The sequence below is a fragment of the Brugia malayi genome (assembly GCF_000002995.4).
Source record: "Brugia malayi strain FR3 genome assembly, contig: Bm_v4_ChrX_scaffold_001, whole genome shotgun sequence".
Taxonomy (NCBI): domain Eukaryota; kingdom Metazoa; phylum Nematoda; class Chromadorea; order Rhabditida; family Onchocercidae; genus Brugia; species Brugia malayi.
The window spans coordinates 15211070-15232469 of record NW_025062479.1 but is presented as its reverse complement, the minus strand read 5'-3'; the positions used below and the strand labels follow the sequence as shown (position 1 = coordinate 15232469).

General features: G+C 23.9%; 1 protein-coding gene across 2 annotated transcripts in view; it reads left to right on the top strand.

The window, feature by feature from the left end:
• Bma-cgef-1 overlaps positions 1–21400 on the top strand; it is a gene marked incomplete at both ends in the record, with an annotated part of 38862 nt that overhangs the window by 618 nt on the left and 16844 nt on the right. For both annotated transcript variants that reach the window (XM_043074954.1, XM_043074955.1), the window contains 10 exons: positions 227–392; positions 1644–1873; positions 5668–5751; positions 10583–10691; positions 10895–10985; positions 14835–14945; positions 18110–18226; positions 19172–19321; positions 19443–19540; positions 20557–20698. In XM_043074954.1, the coding sequence (XP_042930888.1) occupies positions 227–392; positions 1644–1873; positions 5668–5751; positions 10583–10691; positions 10895–10985; positions 14835–14945; positions 18110–18226; positions 19172–19321; positions 19443–19540; positions 20557–20698 (1298 nt within the window). The remainder of the gene's footprint in view (positions 1–226; positions 393–1643; positions 1874–5667; positions 5752–10582; positions 10692–10894; positions 10986–14834; positions 14946–18109; positions 18227–19171; positions 19322–19442; positions 19541–20556; positions 20699–21400) is intronic.

Sequence of the window (21400 nt, the reverse complement as noted above, 5' to 3'; positions counted from 1 at the left end):
AAAAATTCAATGCATTTTGATATTTATTTGTAAAAAAAAGAGTAAAACAAAAAAAAAAGGATCAGAAAGGAATTTTTTGGATTAAATATTTGTATACTTCAAATTATTTTCATTTTTTATCAAATCTTTCCTAAAAAGAGGCTATTTATAAGTCATACCTATATTGTAGCATATTTTAATTTTAATTAAATATTTTATGAAAATTTGCAATGTCTTTTTTTTATAGCATCAATAGGGAATAAAACATTGCGTCTATTAGAACCGCCACGATCGCTGTGGGAATCATCATCTGGAGGTCAACTGTCGTGTTACGGTAGCTTGACCGCGTCAACCTCATCAGTTTGCGCCCCAAACATTCAACGACATAAATTATCCAATACACCTGCCTATGAGTATGTTCATATACCTTTTCTTTATTCATTTCATTTGTTTTACTCAATTACTTAATTTAATTTTATTTCTTTCGATTATGATTCATTAAAAATATTGCTATTATTAATTGTCTCTGTTGTCAAAATTTTTGAAGTGAACAGATAATTGTTTTATTGTTGACGAAATGACAAACAAATTAATTTATTCAATCATTCATATAACATATAATGGATAATAATTTCTTTGTTGGCCTTTTCGTTATTTTACCATCAGTTTGACCTATAAAATTTTCTGTTAGGCAATATCTTTTGAACGTTGCACCAATAAATTTTAGCTAATCAATAATAAATAATAATAATTCACTGGTGCTATTATCGTCTTTTTATCTTTCTTATCAGTAGAATTTCTTATATAATATTAACTGATACGAGAGTGAAAGATTACTTCATATCATTAAGATATATCGTCGCAATTCTTGCTATCATTTTTTTAAAATAAAAACTGATCATTTGCTATTATAATTTATGAGACAAATGATAAGAATATAATAAAAATATTGTGACACAATTCATTTTTGCCACAGAATTTTAATTTCAATTTCATATGCATAGGTGATATTCAGATCATCGTAAAATTTGAATTAATTTCCTTTAATTATCAATAATTATTGCTGAAAAGAATGAACGAATACTTAATTACAAACACTGAAAAATATCATTTGAAATAGTAATTTTCCAATGCGTATTTTTGAAAAAAAAAAATTCATAAAAAAAATTGTTATTTCTTATCATTTGTTAATACAAAAAAAACTGTAACAAATTATAGTTTAATTTAAATGCAAATAATCTTAAAAATCCTTAAATAATTCAAAGATAGAATGTAAACAAACAAAAAAGAATGGAATTTGACTGAATAAGAAATTTTGGTTCTCATTTAGCTGTGTCATAAAAGTAATTAAAATTTCACCTTTTGACCTGTTCATTTCGTTGAATGATAGATTGATTGAGCTCAATTGTTTACAAGAAAAAAGGAGAAAAACATAAATAAATGTCATTAAAAAAACTGAATTTAATTTTTGAGAGTAAAAAAACGAAAACACTGTTTTATGTCCTTTCTAATCATTATTTCTCTCTTTGTTAAACTTAAATTTCAAGACTTCTTTTTTTATTTAATGGTAAAATAAAAGGAAATAGTTAAAATTTCTTGTTTTTTTTTTTTTTTGTTTTGTTTTGGAAATAAATTTTTTAATGATAAAATTTTATCAGCTATAGGAAGCTACCGAAATCAGATAGTGCTATTTCTATGGAAGCACCAAAATTTCATTATGATATGGATTTTGATTTACGGGCACTGAAAGAAGCTTTAAAGTCAGCCGAATTTTTGGAAGAATCCGGTTATCAATCCGTTTTAGAACGTTCACAGCATAATCAATATGGTACTGGATGGATTATTCATCAAGATATCAGCGAAGTAAGCAGTGATACTGATGATGATAATTGGGGTAAGTAAAGTTATTATTTATAATATTTTTAAAACTTAATTGTAAGCTAATTATCAAATGTGATTAATTGTAGGTAATGTAGTTATAAAATTAATTATACAAATTTTATACTAATTTAGAAAGTATAAATCACTGATTAGTTTTTCACATACCTATTTTATGGTATGCTATTGTTTTCATCTCAGTCAATCAATAACTATTTGTAAATTTTATAAATTCGTTGAAAATGCTTAAAATTAAATCAATTGTTTCACTTTTCACAAATTCAAATTGGTCATATTTGTCTTTTTTATTACTTTTATTTGTGTTTTAGAAAATATTTAAAAAAGGCATTCAATAATAATAATAATAATAAATCTTAATGTAAACACAGTTTTAACTTGCTCTTTTTTATTCTTGTTTTGGAACCTTAATCACTTTGTCCCGAAAAATTTGTAATTTTACTAAAAAATATTTGTGATGATATCATAGTTATGATAATGATAATAATAGTAGTGGTTATTATGATAATAGGACGAGTAATTATTACAACAAAAATTATTCGTTATCATTTTTACGATAAATTTAGAGTTTTACTAAAATGAATTTTTGATGAAAACTGTAGTAAATAATAGTGATATTAATGACGACAAATATTAAATCTTTTTCAATATAAATTTGAAATTTTACTGCGATATATTTTTGATAATAGTAATATTAGTAAATATTAATAACAATAAATAATAATAAATAATATAATTATACTGAAAATTAAAGTGCTCCAATCTCTTTTTGAACGATAAATGTGAATTTTTACTAAAACATATCTTTAATAATAATGATTATGATAATAATGTTGATTATACTGTGATGGAAATATAATAACAGTAATCAATTTAATAAAAGGATAAAAAAGTCCGGGAGAAATTGTATTATAATTATCATTGTCATCGTCCGATCGAATTGCCTTAATCCTAAATCATTCATAATATCATAGACCGGATGCGCCTCAAGTAATCATCATTTCCTGTTTAATTCCTTTAACTCATCCAATTAATCCACTTGCGCATCTGTGCATTCATTCAATCTCTTATCAAGGAATTACTAATATGTAATGAAGTGATAAGCAGATATGATCACCATGAATATTAATAATCAAAGCAATAATCAAATACTATTTAAAAAATTTCTTTAATTTTGATTTTAATTATTTAGGTTAAATTTTTGTGGTGTATAACTTGTATTTTTACATTTTGTTCTTGACTCATTGTTTGATATTTAATTAGCAAATTGAGATACTTAAATGACTCATTGTTTGATATTTAAATGATTAGCAAATTGGTGAATCATTAATCACATATTGATTTTCTTAATTTTGTGAGATGATTATTAGGATTTGTCTATGAAATTTATTTTCCGCTTAGTAGAATCTGTTAATTTGCACTTGAACTTAAACTGTTTTAAAAGTTTCGATTTTGAAATTTGAATTATTTCTTTGAGATTGTCAATTAGCTTGTCATTGAAACGTTCTGAAACTTCAATTACATTATGAATAATAAACAAGATTATATTAATGATTTGATCGATGAAAATTTCAGTCTGGATTTATGTTATGTTTGCCACGATAAGATAACGAAATATGAAATTAGTTAAATTCGTTTATATAATGAAAAATCTAGAATTTGTAAAATAAAGTATAAAATAATAAAATAAAAAATTTTTTTTTCTAATTATTATTTCTAGCATTTTTATCACAATTTTTATGACAAATATCGATTACCGATTAATTTTTTTAACTTTCTAAAGGTCTACTTATTCTTAAAATTCATTTATGATATTTTTTGTATCGCAACACATTTGGTATAAATTTTCAGATTAGAAGTAAACTTTTCTAGGCGAAAAAATAGAGTGAATTTTTTAAGTGGAGATTAAAATGAGACCTGGATGAATTGCATTTCTAATTCTTTAAATATCTTTTTACAATACTATTTTGTTATTAAGTTCTTTTTTTTTTCTTTTGTTAGTTCAACTTGTTTGTAAATATTCTATTCTTTAATTATGAAAAGTACTTGTAAAAAAAAGCGGAAAAATTACTGACAATTCTATATAGAGTTTAAATGATAAGATATCAAATTTTATCTCAAAAGGAGAAGATTGGTCATATTTTTTATAAATTTTGAACTTTCATTATTTTATTCTTACGCAATTTTTTTTTTTAGTTTTTTATTATAACGAAGAAATTTTCTGATATTTTTGAAGGTCATTTCAAGAAATGAAAGAAAAAAAAAAACGAGCTTAGGAAATGACTCGTTCAATATTAATATCATAAAATTCATATGACGAGACTTGGTCTCTTCCTTTCTTTTTAGTTCTTTTTTTTCAATCGTAATTTTGTTGATTTTCATTTTTTTTTTTTTTTTTTAAAAAGTCTTTTTTGTTAAATATGATATAATAAGTTATAAAATGAGGCATAAGATTTTTTGCATTTGCGCTTGCAACAATATTCGAAATTATATATTCTAATTATGACAAAAGCCAGTTTTATTAATAGTAGTTACTATTATTAGCTCTATATGGTTGTTGTTTGTCGTTGTTGGTTGACATTACCGCCATTATTATTTGTTATAAAGACCACTACCGCTACTACTTCTTCCACTAGTACTAATACTGAAATTACAACAATTGCATTAATTAGATACTACTATTATCACTGCGCAATTGCTGCTTTACTGATTATCAATTGTCGTGATAACTATTACTTATAGTACTGCTGGTAATATTAAATTTAGTGATAAATACTATTGTTACTGCAATAATTACTTCATATATATTTTGATTATCAGTCGTCATGAAAACTATTGCTGATAATAAATCTATTACGACAGCTACTCCTACAACTATTGAAACTAATTTTAGTAATGCTTATACTTCTATTATTAACAGTGATAATCAATGGTAATTAACGCTACATATAATAGAATATGACAATATATTTATAATGGAATATGATAATATATTTATAATGGAATATGATAATATATTTATAATGGAATATGATAATATATTTATAATGGAATATGATAATATATTTATAATGGAATATGATAATATATTTATAATGGAATATGATAATATATTTATAATGGAATATGATAATATATTTATAATGGAATATGATAATATATTTATAATGGAATATGATAATATATTTATAATGGAATATGATAATAGTACATTAATGATGGAATTGTTGATAATAATAGCAATTATAATTGAATAATAGCTTGTCATAAGAGCGATAGTGATGATAGTAAGTATAAACGACATGTATTTTTAATATTATCACTTCTTTTTCCAATATCATTATTGACATAATCACTATCATATTATTATTATTATTATTACTCTTAATATTGTGCTTTTGTTATTTTCAAATTATCATTGTTTTTATCAAAATTTATCATCAGATTTATATTTTAGACCAGGATTTTGTGCCTAATTTGAATTTTTTTTTTCTTGTGATATTCGATAACAATATTCTTTCCCTTTGTTATACTAAGAAGAATATAAAATAGAAACTTGAAAATATTTAATCAACCAATTTATCAATTTTTTTATTAACAATTTGTATATATAAGTCATAAAAATATTGTCAATCAAATAATATATTCTGAGATCAAATCAATTTACTTTTGATAATATTTTCAAAGAATAAATTTTAAAGTAAAGAACAAGTTTTTTGATTTAAATATTCCTCCTCTTTTTTTTTTTTTTTGGAATTTTTTATTATTAATTGATTATTTTCACATTTATAGATGGTTTTATGGACGTTGGCAATAAACGGATTAAAATTAAGGAAATCTCAGATATTTTAGCATCGAGATTTGCTTTTATTACCGGTATGTTTGCTTTTTTTTTTTTTTTTGTTTTTGTTTCTCTTTCTACTTCGCTTTACTTATAATTGCAGAACGTATTAATTAATGAAATAAATTCTATTGGTCTTTTCATCTTTTTTCTCATATATATCTGTTGCATTATGTTAGGAAAAAGAAATAAAGTTGAGATTTTAAAGGACAAAGAAAAACTACTGAATTTTTGAAATTCAAAATATTTCTTTTTAAATGGAAACTTATTACACCTTTTCAATTATGGTTACTACTTATGATTATTTTAAATTTCTCTTAATTATTAAATTATTTCAAAATTTGGCAGGAAAACAAAATTTTTGAACAGTCAGTTGAGAAACGTCCTAAGGATAATTGTTTTGTCTTTTACGATGGACCTCCATTTGCAAATGGACTTCCATATTATGGGCACTTACTTACTCACTGGTTTCATAAAGGATGCATTTGCGAGTTATCAGACTATGCTTCAAAAAAGGTTGAACGTAAATTTGGTTGGGATTGTCATGGGCTGTCACTGAGATGGGAGCAGAAAAGGAACTTGGAATATCTGACAGAAATGAGACGAAAAATTTGGCATTGAAAAATTCAATAACTATCGCCGTACTTCTGTGATTTAAATCATTTAACATAATCTGTTTTCCGGGTAATAAATTTAAGGGATTATCTAGAAACTATACCTAAATGGTAGGACTTTAGAGAATCATTATTATTAAGTTACAGAGAAGTTTTCAAGTTCTATTCCAAAATATAACATTTAAAAAATCTGTAGAGAAAGTATTTGACTCAATAATCTTTAAGAATTGCGAGAAGCACATAAATCATATTTTCCAGCCACTCTTGCCTTCATAACATGGCTTATTAGAATTAAATTTCTTGAAAACTTCAGTTCGAATGCAAAATTATTGAATTTTTTTTGTTGAAATTTTTGTGTTGCTATTTTCAATTTTTATTTAACCCATCCAATTAAACCATCAGTAATTTTCAAGAGTTAAGAAAAACACACAATCATTATATAATCGTAAGTTATTCACAACTGAATTTTTTCATCCGAAAACTTCATTCTACTACTTTTGTTGCTTTAATTATTTGTTCTTAAACAAGAATATAGATTATTTACAGAAATATAAACTGTTTAGTAAAATGAGAATTATCCTTTTTTAGGAAAAAAAAAAAACTTTAAAGCAAAAACAAAATAAAATTTTCCGTTAAAACACTAAAAATTTTTAACAGTATCATTAGAGAATGGCAGAAAGAAGATAATAACAAAAAGATTGATAACGGCACTTAGTAAACGAAAGTTGTTTTTATTTTCATTCAACTAAGAACATTTTATCGTTCTTTTAAGCTTAACAATTAAGTTATTTAATTTCATCCATCTGCTGCTCACCCATTTAATTCTATTATTTTTTCCATCTAAATAAATATATTCATTAATTGTGAAAAATGAGTGTTTTTTTATCACTTAATTTTTTTTCCAAAAAAAAAAAAAAAAAAAGAAATTATAAAATTTAACGTGAATTAGAAAATAATGTTATATGATATTTTGATTTAGTAATTTAAAAATTTTACCTTATGTGTCAGCACTATTACTATTATTATTATTATTTTCATTAATAATAAATACTTCAACTAAATATACAGAGCGTCTATAACGAGGGAGGGGTGGAAAATAGGAACAATTTAAATTTGAAGAGAATTTTGATGATTGAACATCTGGCACTATGCAAATAGATAACGTTCCACTCATTTCTTTATCTTTTCCCTCTACAATTTCAATTCGTTTTTCTTTATTTTTCAAATCACAATAATATGTATTAGTTCAATTTACATTTATTCGATTCTTCTAATCTCATTTCGATAAAAAATTCGAATTTGTAATTAAAAAAAAAATGATTGCAGCAAATATCACCATATTACCGTGTCCTATACAGTATGTTGACGCGTCCCATCAGAAATTCAGCTTATATTCTGCTTACTGTAACGATTTTGTTTCAGTACGCTGGGTTTATATTTAAAAAATGGCTTATTTTCTAACGAATAATTTATACTGAATTAATCATGCTTAAAATTATGCTAAAAGTGCTGTGTATTTTGCATTTTTAAATTAACAAAAGTGCTATCTACTTTGTCTTTTTTAAATTGATAATTTTTCAAAACTATTTTTGAACCTTTTCCAATATTTTTTGTATCCTTTAATGGTAATAATTTAATGCTATTTATAATCAATTTTCCTTTCGCTTTTATTTCTGCTCAAAGATAGAAATCGGGTGTAGAATAGAACGAAGATGAAATTCAAATAATTTTTGATCTTTTTTTCCTTTCCATAGTAATACCATTTGTAAGATGTTTATTAATTTTCGAAATTTTATTTCAACGCTCCTTATAAGTGATTATAAATTAATACTTGCATAGCAAATATTAATTTACATTAGGAATAAATTCTAACAAGGAATATACTTCCATTTAAAAATTACGAAACGACCTTTAAATACTACTCTTTGAAAATGAATGATTTCATTTAATTTTCTGTAGTCCACTTAATTTTTTAAATTTATTTTTAAAAAAATTTACCAGGAATTTGATGAAATTTTTGAATAAAATTGTTATATACACTGATATTTCACTATAATTTACAAGTAGTCAATGGACTTATAAGAATAGATATTAATTAACTAATATTGCTGTACATATTTTTTTCACAGATAAATAAAATAATTATGACTCATCCTTTCCATTTAATCTTACTGAGATAATCAATATATCGATTGAGGAAAGAAATGAAAATAAAATTGGTGTATAATTTATGTAAATAAAGTGATATTCATAGTAATTATTTCTTTTTTTTTCTAAATTTTTGAAAAGTGAGTGAATGATGAAATGAATAGGAATGGTTTATTGCGCGATTTGAATATTTAAATAATATATAGAAATTTATTGAACTAAATCACTTCTCTATTTCTATTATGCATGTATCTCATAATTTCTGTTATTTATTCATTGCTGAAACTTTTGCGAATTTATATACAAATTAAAATTTTTAAGAATGTATATGACATGCACGTTGAATCCAATTTAATCTGCATGACGTATGCGTTGAATTGAATTTAATGTATATATGAACACAATGTCCATAGGGTGTATTTAAATTTGCAATTTCAGCTGATTATATTTATTGATTTATCAAAATACGTTAAAGCAAGCGTACATTTTAACCAAGTATATTTTTTTGTTCAAACAATATACTCTTGTAATGAAAAATCATTACCTTTTCTTGTAAATTTTATCAGTAAGGTTACAAAAAAAGGCATTGTAAGTAATATTATAATTTTATATAATCAAATTTTTGCAATTCTAAATTAAAATGTTGTGTTGAATACGACTTGGACATTAAAATTTAGTTATTATAATATAGCAATAGTAGTACCAATAATGAAATATACGAAAACAAAAACTAAAATTAGTGAAAGATTAGCATCAGGTAGAATAAAACAAGAATGACTTAAACAAAGATATTATTATCATTATTTGCATGATTTATTAATTTGTTGCTTAATACTTACTTCATTTTTCTTTATTCAAGCAATTACCATCTCCTTTGCTGCTTCTTTTTATTATTTCAAATTTTTGGAAATTTTTTGTTTTTACTGGAAATTCTTTTAATTTGTTTCCTTGTAATCGTTTTATTTACTATATGTTTTTACTTCTCTTTGTATAATTTTTTTTTTTTTAAAGAAGAAAATTTCCAGTCGATTTTTGTTCTCACTTTCTTCTTTCTTCCATAAAATTCTTCTCGCTCTTGATTATTTGTTCTTGAAACCACTGTTTTATTTGAACAAAGAAATAATTTTACAATTTGGAACAAACAAATGTAAGTCTACGACATTCTTGATTGAAGCCATGACAATATTAATAAGTTAATGAATGTTTAATAAGACAAATTTAAGCATCAAACTCTTTCGTTTTAAAAACAGCCATATTTCATATTTTCCCACTATAATTGAGCATTTCAGTTTGTTATTTATTTATATGTGAACATATCATACATTTTTTCAAACTTCGTTTAACCACTTTGATGAGTGTTAGCAGTTAACGCGGCAAATTCTTACCGGGTTGATTAAAAAATATTAATTAATTGTTTGTTATGTGATGTTGATTGGATTACTATTTCTCCTCATTGATACATGTGTGATAATTTGGCTTATCATTCGAAATATCATTCACAAAATTACACCCTTTTCTAATGGTAATTTGATGAAAATTTTTTTCATTCATTTTAATTATATTAATTGAAAAACGAAAAAACTTTATCCAATTTTTTTAATTTTATTTTAATTGAAAAATTCCTTTATTCATCATTAAAAATAAATTTTATAACATAGAACAGCAAATCCTTTTTAAAAAATTAATTCCCAAAAAAATTTTTTTTAAATGAGTTTTTCTTTTTTGCTTACTGAAAAATTTCCAAATAATATATAATACTTTTTTTTGTCATTTTATTTCAAAATATTTATGTTATTTTTCCGTCCTTTTTTCCGCATTGACACAAATTTTCTTTTTGGGAAAATTTATTTCTAAAAATTTTCAGCTAATATAAATTTACAACTGATTTAGTTTATAATATCCAATTTATTTTGGCAATACGAAAGCTGCTCCTTCTTTGTGGAAAAATTACTTTTAAAATTTAATCATTTCTTTATTCTTTTAATTTTTGCTTAATAAAAGGATATTTGTTTAATAAAAAAATAAGAAGCAAAAAGAATAAATTAGTATTTGTTTTGCTAAAAAAAAATTGCAATTAAATTTATTCCATTTTCTTTCTTTTTAGGTGCTCGTACAAAAGATGGTAATCCGGTGCTTATATTTCCGGACAGTAGATCTCAATTAGCCGAAGTGGAACTTGATCTTCTCATTTCCTATCTTCTTCAAATACCACCGTAAACATTTCAAATTTAATGAAAAGTTAAATTCAGTAATTTTTAACCTCCATCTCATTTTTGCATCATTTTTAGCTCTTTCGATTATCTCTTCTATTTTATTTAAATCAACAGTAACCGAATGTTTGCAGGATGTCAACTAATTTAAAATGAAATAGTCGAAATTAATAATAGCACTTGAAATGGTTGAATGATAATTTCAGACTTGAAGAAGAGCAGAAAAGTTATGTAATTGTTATTGATAGACGTATGGATAAGTGGTCATCCGTACGTCTATTACTTTCTTATCTAACGGTAAGTAAATTTAAATTTCACTTATTTATATGTTATTTCACGCTTAGTTAATTCAGAAAATTTAAATCCCATTTGTTTGCATAATTATTTCTGCATTATATTCATTCACACGCTTATATAATGTTCGAAATTTTAATATCACTTCTTTGTACAATTGTTCTTACTTACCATCACGTAAATTTACACAAAGACGTAAGAATGGATAATGACATGCGATAATTATTTGAAAAAAAGTTCAATTAATCGAAATTAAGACGGAAAGATGATCATTTTATTGTTATGCGAAAAATGAAAAAAAAAGGAAAGATTTTTATCCCACATTGATATAAAATGAAAAGTTTATTTGATGAATTTTTTTATTTCAACTTCGGAAGTTATTCAAAATGAATTAATGCAGAAATGAATTAAATCTTAATTTTATGCAGAAATAATTAAATGAAAAATGAAAATCAAACTAATAAAATTTTTTACATTTTCTAAGAAATAAAAATTGTAAATTTTTTTCATCAATCAATGGAAATCTAATACCAAAAGTGAAATGAGAAATAATGATTAAAAAATTTGTAGCACAATAAAAAATCTTAAATTGACCTTATCCTTTTATTTTATTAATTAGCTTAAATACTATTTAAGCAATTAAAAAGCTTTACTTATCGATAATTATATAGGGAAGAAAACAAATTCTAATAGAATCATTTTTACTTCTTTCCTTCCTTTCTTCCTTTCGTCCTTTTCTTTTTCTTCTTTTTTTAAATTTAGTTCTAATTTTAATTTTTTGAAGTAAGAAAGAGACAGTTAGATTATTTAATCAGTTTTTTCCTCTAATAAATTTTTCCTCTAATAAAACATATCAATTAAAATTTTCACATTTGTTTAAATTTCTCTTTTTCTTTTTAAATTTCCTTTCTCTTTTTTTGATTTGATTTCCACATACTTCTTTTTGCCTCATCTATTTGTATTTTTCGCGATTTTAAATCTTTGTGCAGTAAAACTTATTATTTAATTAGTTTGTTGTCAATTTTAAGTAAACTTTTAAACAACAATCTATTATGAAAAAAAAAAAAAAAAAAATGAAAGATTGGTGAAAAATCGAACAATCAAATAAATGACCAATCAATCGTCAATTGTCCAATACAATTAATGTTCGCTAACCGAAACAATAAGAATTTCGAACAAAATTTTCAAGTTATTATTAGAAAATTTTTAATATCATTTAAATTCTAACAATCCGAATTTTCAATTCAATTTAAATAACCAAAATTTAAGTGTTAAATTAATGCAAATAAGTGTGAACAAAGAAAAAGAACTAAAATAACCAAAAAACATTACTAAAAATGAGCAAAAATGAAGAAAAATCAATTAGTAAAATATTTTTCAAATTATTTTTGGAAATTTTAAGAAATTTTGCTCAAAAAATCATCTTTTCTATTACTTTTCCTAGGAAATAAAAAAAGGATAATTTAAACTTAAACTATTTGACGAACACTTTTTTTTCGAATTATTGAAATTAAAAATTTATTTCAAGCATAAAATTAGCACAGATAAGCCGTCAGGCATGTCATTTATCATTAATATAACCGATTTTTCTTTTTTCTGGTTTAAAAACACGAAAGAATTGATATTTTAACAAAGAAAGAAGTAAAAAAAAATTAATTTAAAAGAATGATTAGTTGAAAAGAAGAAAATATTTTGATGCAGCAATTGCTGATAGTTCAAAATTATTCCAGTTTAGGAAGAAAAAATAAAAGAAGAGAAATGGCGAATTTAAATTCACCGTAATTTCTAATTCATATTTTTTGATGGATTGTTTAGTATCATTATTATTAGTATCATTATCATTTTTATTGTCACCATTATTATCACCATAATTATTGCTATTATTAGAAAACATTATTTTAAGTACTTCTTAAAGTATCGTTATCTTTTTTTTTTTATAATTATTTTACATACCGACTTTGCCCTTGCCTTTTCTATTCTCAGTTTTTTTTTTTTTTTTTTTTTTTTTTTTTTTATTTTGCTTCACTATTATATAGCAATAAATAATTTTGATTAAATCCTTCAAAATTTCATATTTATTATTAATCAAATATTTTTCGTTTTTTTTTGTTGTTTGACTTTTAATTTAAAATACATAGTGGTTGATGATTTAACTACTTTTAATTTTGCTTCATTTCAATTTTAATTCAAATTTTATCAATATTTGGCTCATCTTTTTTCTCTCGAAGTGAAATAAAAAATAAATCCACAGCAATTATAATTCTAAATTTATTTTTCAAAAATCTATTTTATTTCCATTATACCAAATAGCAAAAATTTCTTCCACTAAAACAATGAAAAATATTCACTAAAACAATGAAAAATACCTTCACTGAAAATTAAAGCTTTTATTAATATAATTATTACTGGACCGAAATAACATATTCAATCAAAAATAAAATTTAAAAAAAAATGCACAATTGAAATTATTAATATTAAAGTTGAAAATGTAATTTAAAAAAATGATTGCATTAAAAACATTTTTGCCATAACATAATGCATTCTATATGCTTTTGTCCTACCTTATCTCTTACCTATTTACTTCATTTCATTTTCATGCAATCATAAACCTTTTGTCATTTTCAACAAATCAAATTGCCATCCATCTTATTGCTTTGCATTATTCTTAATATTTTCATCCTATCATTGTTGTCATTAAAAAAAGGCGGAAAAAAAACTGCAAAAACGGAAAAAAGTCGGATGTTGATTATTGTTGACAATTTTTAAAATTATGTTCTGGAAATCGAACAATCCTCTCGTTTTTTCTTTTTTTCCTTACACCTAGATTTTAATTTTGCATTCAAGGATTTTTAATAATGATGCAAAAAAAGAAGGTTTTTAATAATAATAATAATAACACAGAAAACTATTTTGAAGAAAGTTTATGAATAATAATAATAATTTTTTGAAGTAATCTTAAACAAACTAGAAAAAGAAAAATCTGCAATCTTATTTTTAAAATTAATACGAATAATTTTAAAACCAAAATAATTAATGTATTAATTAACAAAAAATTAGAAAAGCTTTTAACAATTGTATGTATTTCTTTTTATTTTTTTCATTTCGAAATCGAATTTTTTTGTAATTTCACATAATACTATCAAAAATTTATGATTTAGAAAGAATTTAGATATTTTGCTTTGTTTCGCTTTTTTTTTTGCTTTTTTTTCGGTTAAAATGAAAATGATATCTTATTCCCTTCATTTTAAAAAATTCATTGTTTATTTATTTGTTTGTTTTTTTCTTTTTGAAGAAAATAATGTGATAATAACTGAAATATTTACAATGGAGTTGCGTCATTGAGTGATAAGAGTTTCTTTTTGTTGTCCTTAATTTCTTTCTGAATTTAGTAAAATTTCAATGTCACTTTTATGACAACATAACAATTTTCTATTAATATAAATAATTATTTTTTATGTAAGGAAAAGAATTATTTTATATATACATAATCGTATTAAAATTTCCTTTTTTGGAAATTTTAACGCGAAATTTAATTAAACGAATAATTTATTCATTAAATTTAATTCATTGTTAAACAACACAGTATCATTTTGCTTTTAAAATTAATACAAATAAATACTTTTGTTTGTTTGTTTTTTCCACTAAACATTTCCAAAAACTTAAATTTTATTAGTTTCCCTTCTTCCCTATACTTATTTTCAAATGATTAATTGAAGAAAAAAAAAAAATAAAGACTGAATATTTTCTTTGAAAATATTTGAAATGACAAATTATATAGAAAGAAAAAAAAAAGAAGTAAAGTTAAATAGTGGTGTATGTAGCAATTTTTCTCATGCATTGCTTGTATTACAGAATTCATTTCCAAGACCGGTTCGGATTGTACTTATATTAAAACCGGAAAGTGTATTGCAGCGTGCACTCGAAGTGGGATACCGTGGAATCACTGAAAATTATAAATTTAAGGTATGCAAATTTTATTTCATCTTTAATATCAAATAATAGAATTATTTTATTTTTTCAGATTACCTAATACAGTTACATTTCTATATTAAAATTAAAAAGTATGCTGTACTTCTTACTGTACAATTAAAATAACTGTTAATGAAAAAAAGAGTACTGGTTATCAAATTATACCATTTAACTTCTTTATTGTTAATTCAGTGAAGTTATTTGGATTTTTTTTTCATTTTTTTTGTAGAACTCTATTTAATCTTTCTCTGATTATTATATTTGATATTAGCTTGTTATCATTTCTTCTCGCAAATCACCATTCCATTGTATACTAATATATTTTAAATTAGTTTTTGCAATGAAATATGCTAGAAATAGTAATTATACGATCAATGTTTTATCATTTAGTCCAGCCAATTACAATTATTAACATAGTCAATAACATTATTAAATAATAATTAACATAATTAAGCAAAATTTTTAAAATTTCTAATTATGAATATTCAATTTTAGTTCTGCAATGTGCGAATAGTTTAATAAATATGCCTAAAAATATTAATTAGAATCTCAAGAAATGAAATAAGTAAACAAAATTTAAAGTTTTATTGGAGTAATATTATATTAGAAAAATATTTCAGCAGTATTTTTAATCATTTCATCAATATTTTCTTCCGATTATTATCTTTACTGTCAATTATAATTATTATTATCGTTGATGTAATTATTCGCCTTTAAATTTATTTGAAACAGGCTTTCTTCGATTCATTTTATTATAATGTAACATGGATTCACCATGGCATACAGCTTTTTTAAATAATATATAATATTTAATGATTTTTATTCGTCCTCAGTCATTGTTTTATATGAATTTATTACATGAATTTAAAATTACATGCATTTACAGGTGTGCAAATATTGATTATCTAGACATTCAAGCAATCTAGTAACGCATTTAGGTAAATAACTATTGAATTAAATAATACTGCAAAACTTAGGCTATGGTATTACTATCATAATGTATAATATAGAGTGAAAAATTTAAACAAACATGTTACTACGATATTAATTAGGGAAAAGGTGAAGATTTACATAAGATTTTAATGATAGTTTGATACATTTTGTTTTCTAACATTCCAATATATTGTCAGTTTTCAATTAAAAAAAAAGGAAAATAAAAAAAGAATTCCTCAATATTTGTGTTTTAAAATATAATAATTTTTTTTAGCTTTTTTATATCAATTAAAAGTTAAGTTAAACTTTTTTTTCTTCCCTTTCCTTCTTTTTTGTCATTGGGCAATTTATTCCGAAAAAAACAAAAAAAAAAAAAAGTTGAAATGATTAACTCTTAATTCAATCATTTTATCATTGCTAGTAATTAATAAATAAAATTTAAAAGTTATCGATAATTCAATTTAATATTTAAACATTATTCAGTGCTGATAAATTGAAAATAATTATGCTATAAATAATTTATTATTTTTATCGAAGAATTTCTAAATTGCTGTGAAGTTAGAAATTTTCGATTTATTTTCACTTTTAAGAGATTATATTAAATTTGCAATTATAAATGAATAAATTGTTGGAAGATAACTTCAGTATCTATTAGAATTTTTTTTCAGCGAAATGTTTCAGTTATCAAATATTTAAAAAATCATTCCTAAATTTTTTCATTTTCATTATAAATTTTTCCATTTATTCATTAAACATTTAAAAAATGTTAAGAATTGAAAATTTTCTGATATTTAACAACAATTCACTTCCATTCTTCCAACGTCTTTTGCATTTCATTTCAACTCATAGCAATTTGCATTTGCTCGAAAGCTTTTTTTCATTCTTTTCAAACCTGCTTTTGTTTTGTCGTGTCTTTTTTTGCCATTTCTTGCCCTTTCTCGCCTACCCGCTCATTCATCCGCTGTTTATCAACATTTCCCCTCTCTTTAACCTCTCAATAACTACAAATTGCCGAATAATTGAAAAACAGAGGAAGAAATAAAAAGGAGTAAAAGAGAGTGGAAACAGAAAAGTGGAAGGTATTTTTAGTTCTTTTTCTCCGTTTCATTTCTTTGATTTTTTATTTATTTATTTTTTCTTTTCCGTTTGAAAAAATAAAAAACTAAGAAATGATGAAACGTATAAGAGGTGTTAAGAAGATGAAATGAATCCAATTTTAGTGAGGAAAAAAAATTTCTTTTTTGATTAAATCGAAACCGGAAATGATGAGTGAATCGGAAATCGGAAACGATTCTAATATCTTTTCATGTATTTGCTTTTAGTCATAATTTTTAGAGCATTGAATTGTTGCAAGAAAAAAAGAGTAAAATGAACAAATGCCTTTTTGTCTTTTTTTTTTCAACTTTTTTTTTTACAAATTAACATTTTTTATAATTTAATTTTTAAATCAAGAAATCGTTGTGTATTTTCATCAAAGCATTTATAAGAGTGATGTGAGAACGTATAAAAACATACCGTATGAATACGTAGTGATACTGTAAGCTATACAGTGCAGAAGAATAGACTGTTATACGGTAAAACGATAAGAAATCTACTGTATCGGCGTCATGTAATTGCTTTAAATGAAATTTTAGAGAAGTACAAAAAATGGAAATCTTATCCGTTATTATTCTGAAAAAAACCTATCCAATTCAACAAAACACCAGAGATACCGGAAGTAATTCCTTCGGTAAAAAATTTATCACACCTGAGTTATTTGTGAATGTAATAAATGTAATTTTCTTAGCTTCCTTGTTGTTTTAAAAAACTGACTTACAAATATTTGAATATATTATTAATATTGTTGTTGTCATTCTACTTATTCATTAACTTTCTGAATTCGATATTTAGATATCGTCAGATTTTTTTTTTTTTCTCTTCAGTCTATTATTTATAACATGAAGTTTTCATTTCTCATTTCTGCTATTTTTATTTGATAATAAGTGTTTGGTGATGAAGTATTAATAAATGAATTAGAGCCAAAGATATTTGCTGATTTTATTATAGAATGAAATAATGTAAATTATTCAAAGAAAAAATTTAATTAATCTACTAATTATTCGTCTCTTTTTTTTCTCCTTTTCCTAAGTTATCAAATACTACATTGAGTAACTGCTATAATTCTTATTCATTTATCATAATTCATCTTAAATGTTATTGTGCGCATATTTCTCAAATTATTTTAGGTGGTGATTTGTCAGAGTTCACTTGAACTCCGCCGCTATATTGGGCCAGATTGTTTGACAATGGATGTCGGTGGCGTACTAAAATATAATCATTTAGAATGGGTCCAACATCGTATGGTAACCTGTTATTTTCTTTTTTTTATTGCCACTATTATTATTATCATTGTTATTATTAATATTATTATTTGTTGCCAATAGTAATAGTAATAATAAAAATGGGTCCCATTATTTTCGAGACGTTCACATTTCGTTCACTTTTTTTTAAAGACTAATTTTTTACACCATATATACATATATGCATATAATTATTCTCCTCCTTCCTTTTCCTTTTGCCAAATTTTATTACTTCAAAGCGCCATCAAGATTTGCCGGTCATTTAATGTTGTACATTGAATACGGGGCAGGAAATTATTACTGAGCAAATAATTTTCATCAATGCAAACTATTAATTCTTCCAAATTAGTTTATCAATTGGTAAGGTTTAGTGATGCAGTTTTTCTCCTTTTACAATTTAAATCTACTCAGCATAATGATGCGATCTAGTTTTGTCAAATATCAGTAATTAATTAATTAACTAATTTTATACAGTATTTTGTAACTTATATAATTTTTACTCATATATTCAATAAAACGACTAATTTTTAAAATTTTGTAATTAATTTTATTGAAAATAGTTTCACATTTTCTTCTATAAATTTTAAATTTCGGAAAGAAATCTTCCCTTCTGTATTTAACTGTTCTTTTCCACCTTTCTTCTCAACTAGGGTTCTGTAAGATTCCTTCTTTTCGTAATTCCACTTCTTTTCTAAAATAAGATTCTTTTTCAAATAGGTAATTCAAATAAGGTACCATTTTTTTTTCAAGTAAAAATGAAAAAGGCTCGAATTAACATTATTTTAATAAATAATCAGAAATTTAAGAAATTTTACTATTTTACTTAGAAGTATGTTAAATTATAACCAAAAATTATTTAAATTTCAAAAATAAATTATAAAGACTAGATAATCTCATTCATTCTTCACCAATTCACCTAATTAATACGAGTTTTTCCTCCTTTTTCAGGATATCGAACGGATGAAATCATCTGCAACAGTAATTGCTCAATCATTAAGCGAATTTGGTCGTTGCCTAAAAGAAACAGAACTTCCTAATGATGTCGAGACAACAGCACGAATTCTTGAGATACAAACTGCAGAACGTGATGCTATAAAGGTTATTTCCTGTTCGTGTTTACAGTTTTCAGGAAAATTTTCTGTTATCCATATGGGAAAAATATGGATAAAAATACAACTCCATTCTGTATATTTAATTTTAATGCTCATTTTTTTAATAGGAAGACTTTCGAATATCTATACGAAAAGGATTATCATTATTACGACATGTCAGACAAATGGATGTTAAGCCGGAACATGAGCAACTTAGTCCAACCAGGTTTATTTCCTGAATACCGTTATGTTAGCTAGTGCTTTCTTTTAAAGTAATTCTGAACAATAGTAATACTAAGTTTAACGTTTGAACATTTCCTTTTTTCTGAATTTTTAACTTATTCAAATTTTTACTAATAGTTTTACTTTTATTATTTCAATTTTTTTAAAAGAAGTTATTATAAGAAAATATTACATTAAGTTTTTGATTTAGCTAAAAATTGATAAATTTTAATATCTGAAATTCATTTCTTTCTTTTTTTTATGAATTAATTAAAGTATTGGGCATGAAATGTCTGATCTTTTTTTCTATTGGATTGTTAAAATATGGCGCACTATTTTGAAATGAATTAATTAAAGTAAATTAATTCACTTATATTCAAATTAATAAAATAATAAATAAACATACATACATACATACGCATATATACGGACACACACACACGCACACAAAGAGACATAAAATTTGCTCTCAGCCGTAACACTGAAACGATTTAGTTCATTTATATTCAAGTTAATAAAATAGTGAATACACACAATACACATGGACACATGCATACATACATACATATATGTGCACACACATGCACAGACACAGCTACATACAGAAAATTCGTTCTCGAGAAAAAAATTTGTTGCTATTGTTGAGTCCGTAACGTAAAAGGAAATTAATTCATTTGTATTCAAATTAATAAAATAATGAATATACACACACAGACATACATATACATATAGACAAAGATATGTATACAAACACATGTATGTATGTATGCATATATATAATTTCAAGCGTTTTGCTTAACATTTGTTAGGAAATAAAGTCTGTTTTAATGAGATGTCTGTTTTGTTATATCATTCCAACTATTTACATTTTGATTTATCTTTTAGTATAACTGATAATTTGATAATTGATAGTATTGATAATAACATAATTGATACTTCTGGTAATTTTGCTGCACTTGTAATTGTTTAAATTTATTTACATGAATTTTATTCTTTTGCTTATTGTCCTTTTTTTTATAGGCTTCATAATGTAACAGCAATTGAAAGAATGCTTATACAATTGGAAGAAACAGAACGAAGTTTCGATACATTCTGGATGAAACACGAAAAACGTCTTACGCAGTGTTTAAAACTTCGACGGTTTGAAGATTCATTTAGGAAAGTAAGCTAATTTTGTTAATTTAATCATTGAAATCACTCATCCTATTCTTCCTTTCCTGTGGTCGATTCTTCTAAAGTTATGATTAAGAACAAGTGGATTCTCAGTATTGTTAAACTCAAAGCTGCAACTTAAAAAGAAAAAAAAACGAATTTAAAATTGTGATCGAGAATGAAGTGCTTAGTATTGCTGAATTTAAAATGCGATTCAGAATGAGAAAATGATTTTAATTCACATATCACACATACACTGTTATGCAGCAAATTCGCATACTCCAAAGTTACTAACAAAGATATCTATTTACATGATTAATAAAAGAAAGAATTATCGCAAACTGTTATTATAAATTAATAAAAAATAAAGTCAAATATTTTTTTTTGCCTTTGTTGATAATGATTTAACTCTGTTGATCATTTTTCACCCTTGTTGACATTGCTACTTATAAGTAACTTTAACTTTCTTGCTATGTCTACAAAATCTCGTTCTTATATCTTTACTAGCAATCTATTTTATCACTTATTGGAATAATCTTGTTTTATCATTTACTAATCAGCTGAGAATACCACTTCCATCTTTTAAACTGGTCTATCTCTAATAGGAAGATTCATTCTTCTATTCTCATTGGTACTTCTCCCATTTCATTTTCTTCTATCCTATTCATTGTTGTCGACCTTGCTTTGATCATCTTCATCAATTTCTCCTTGA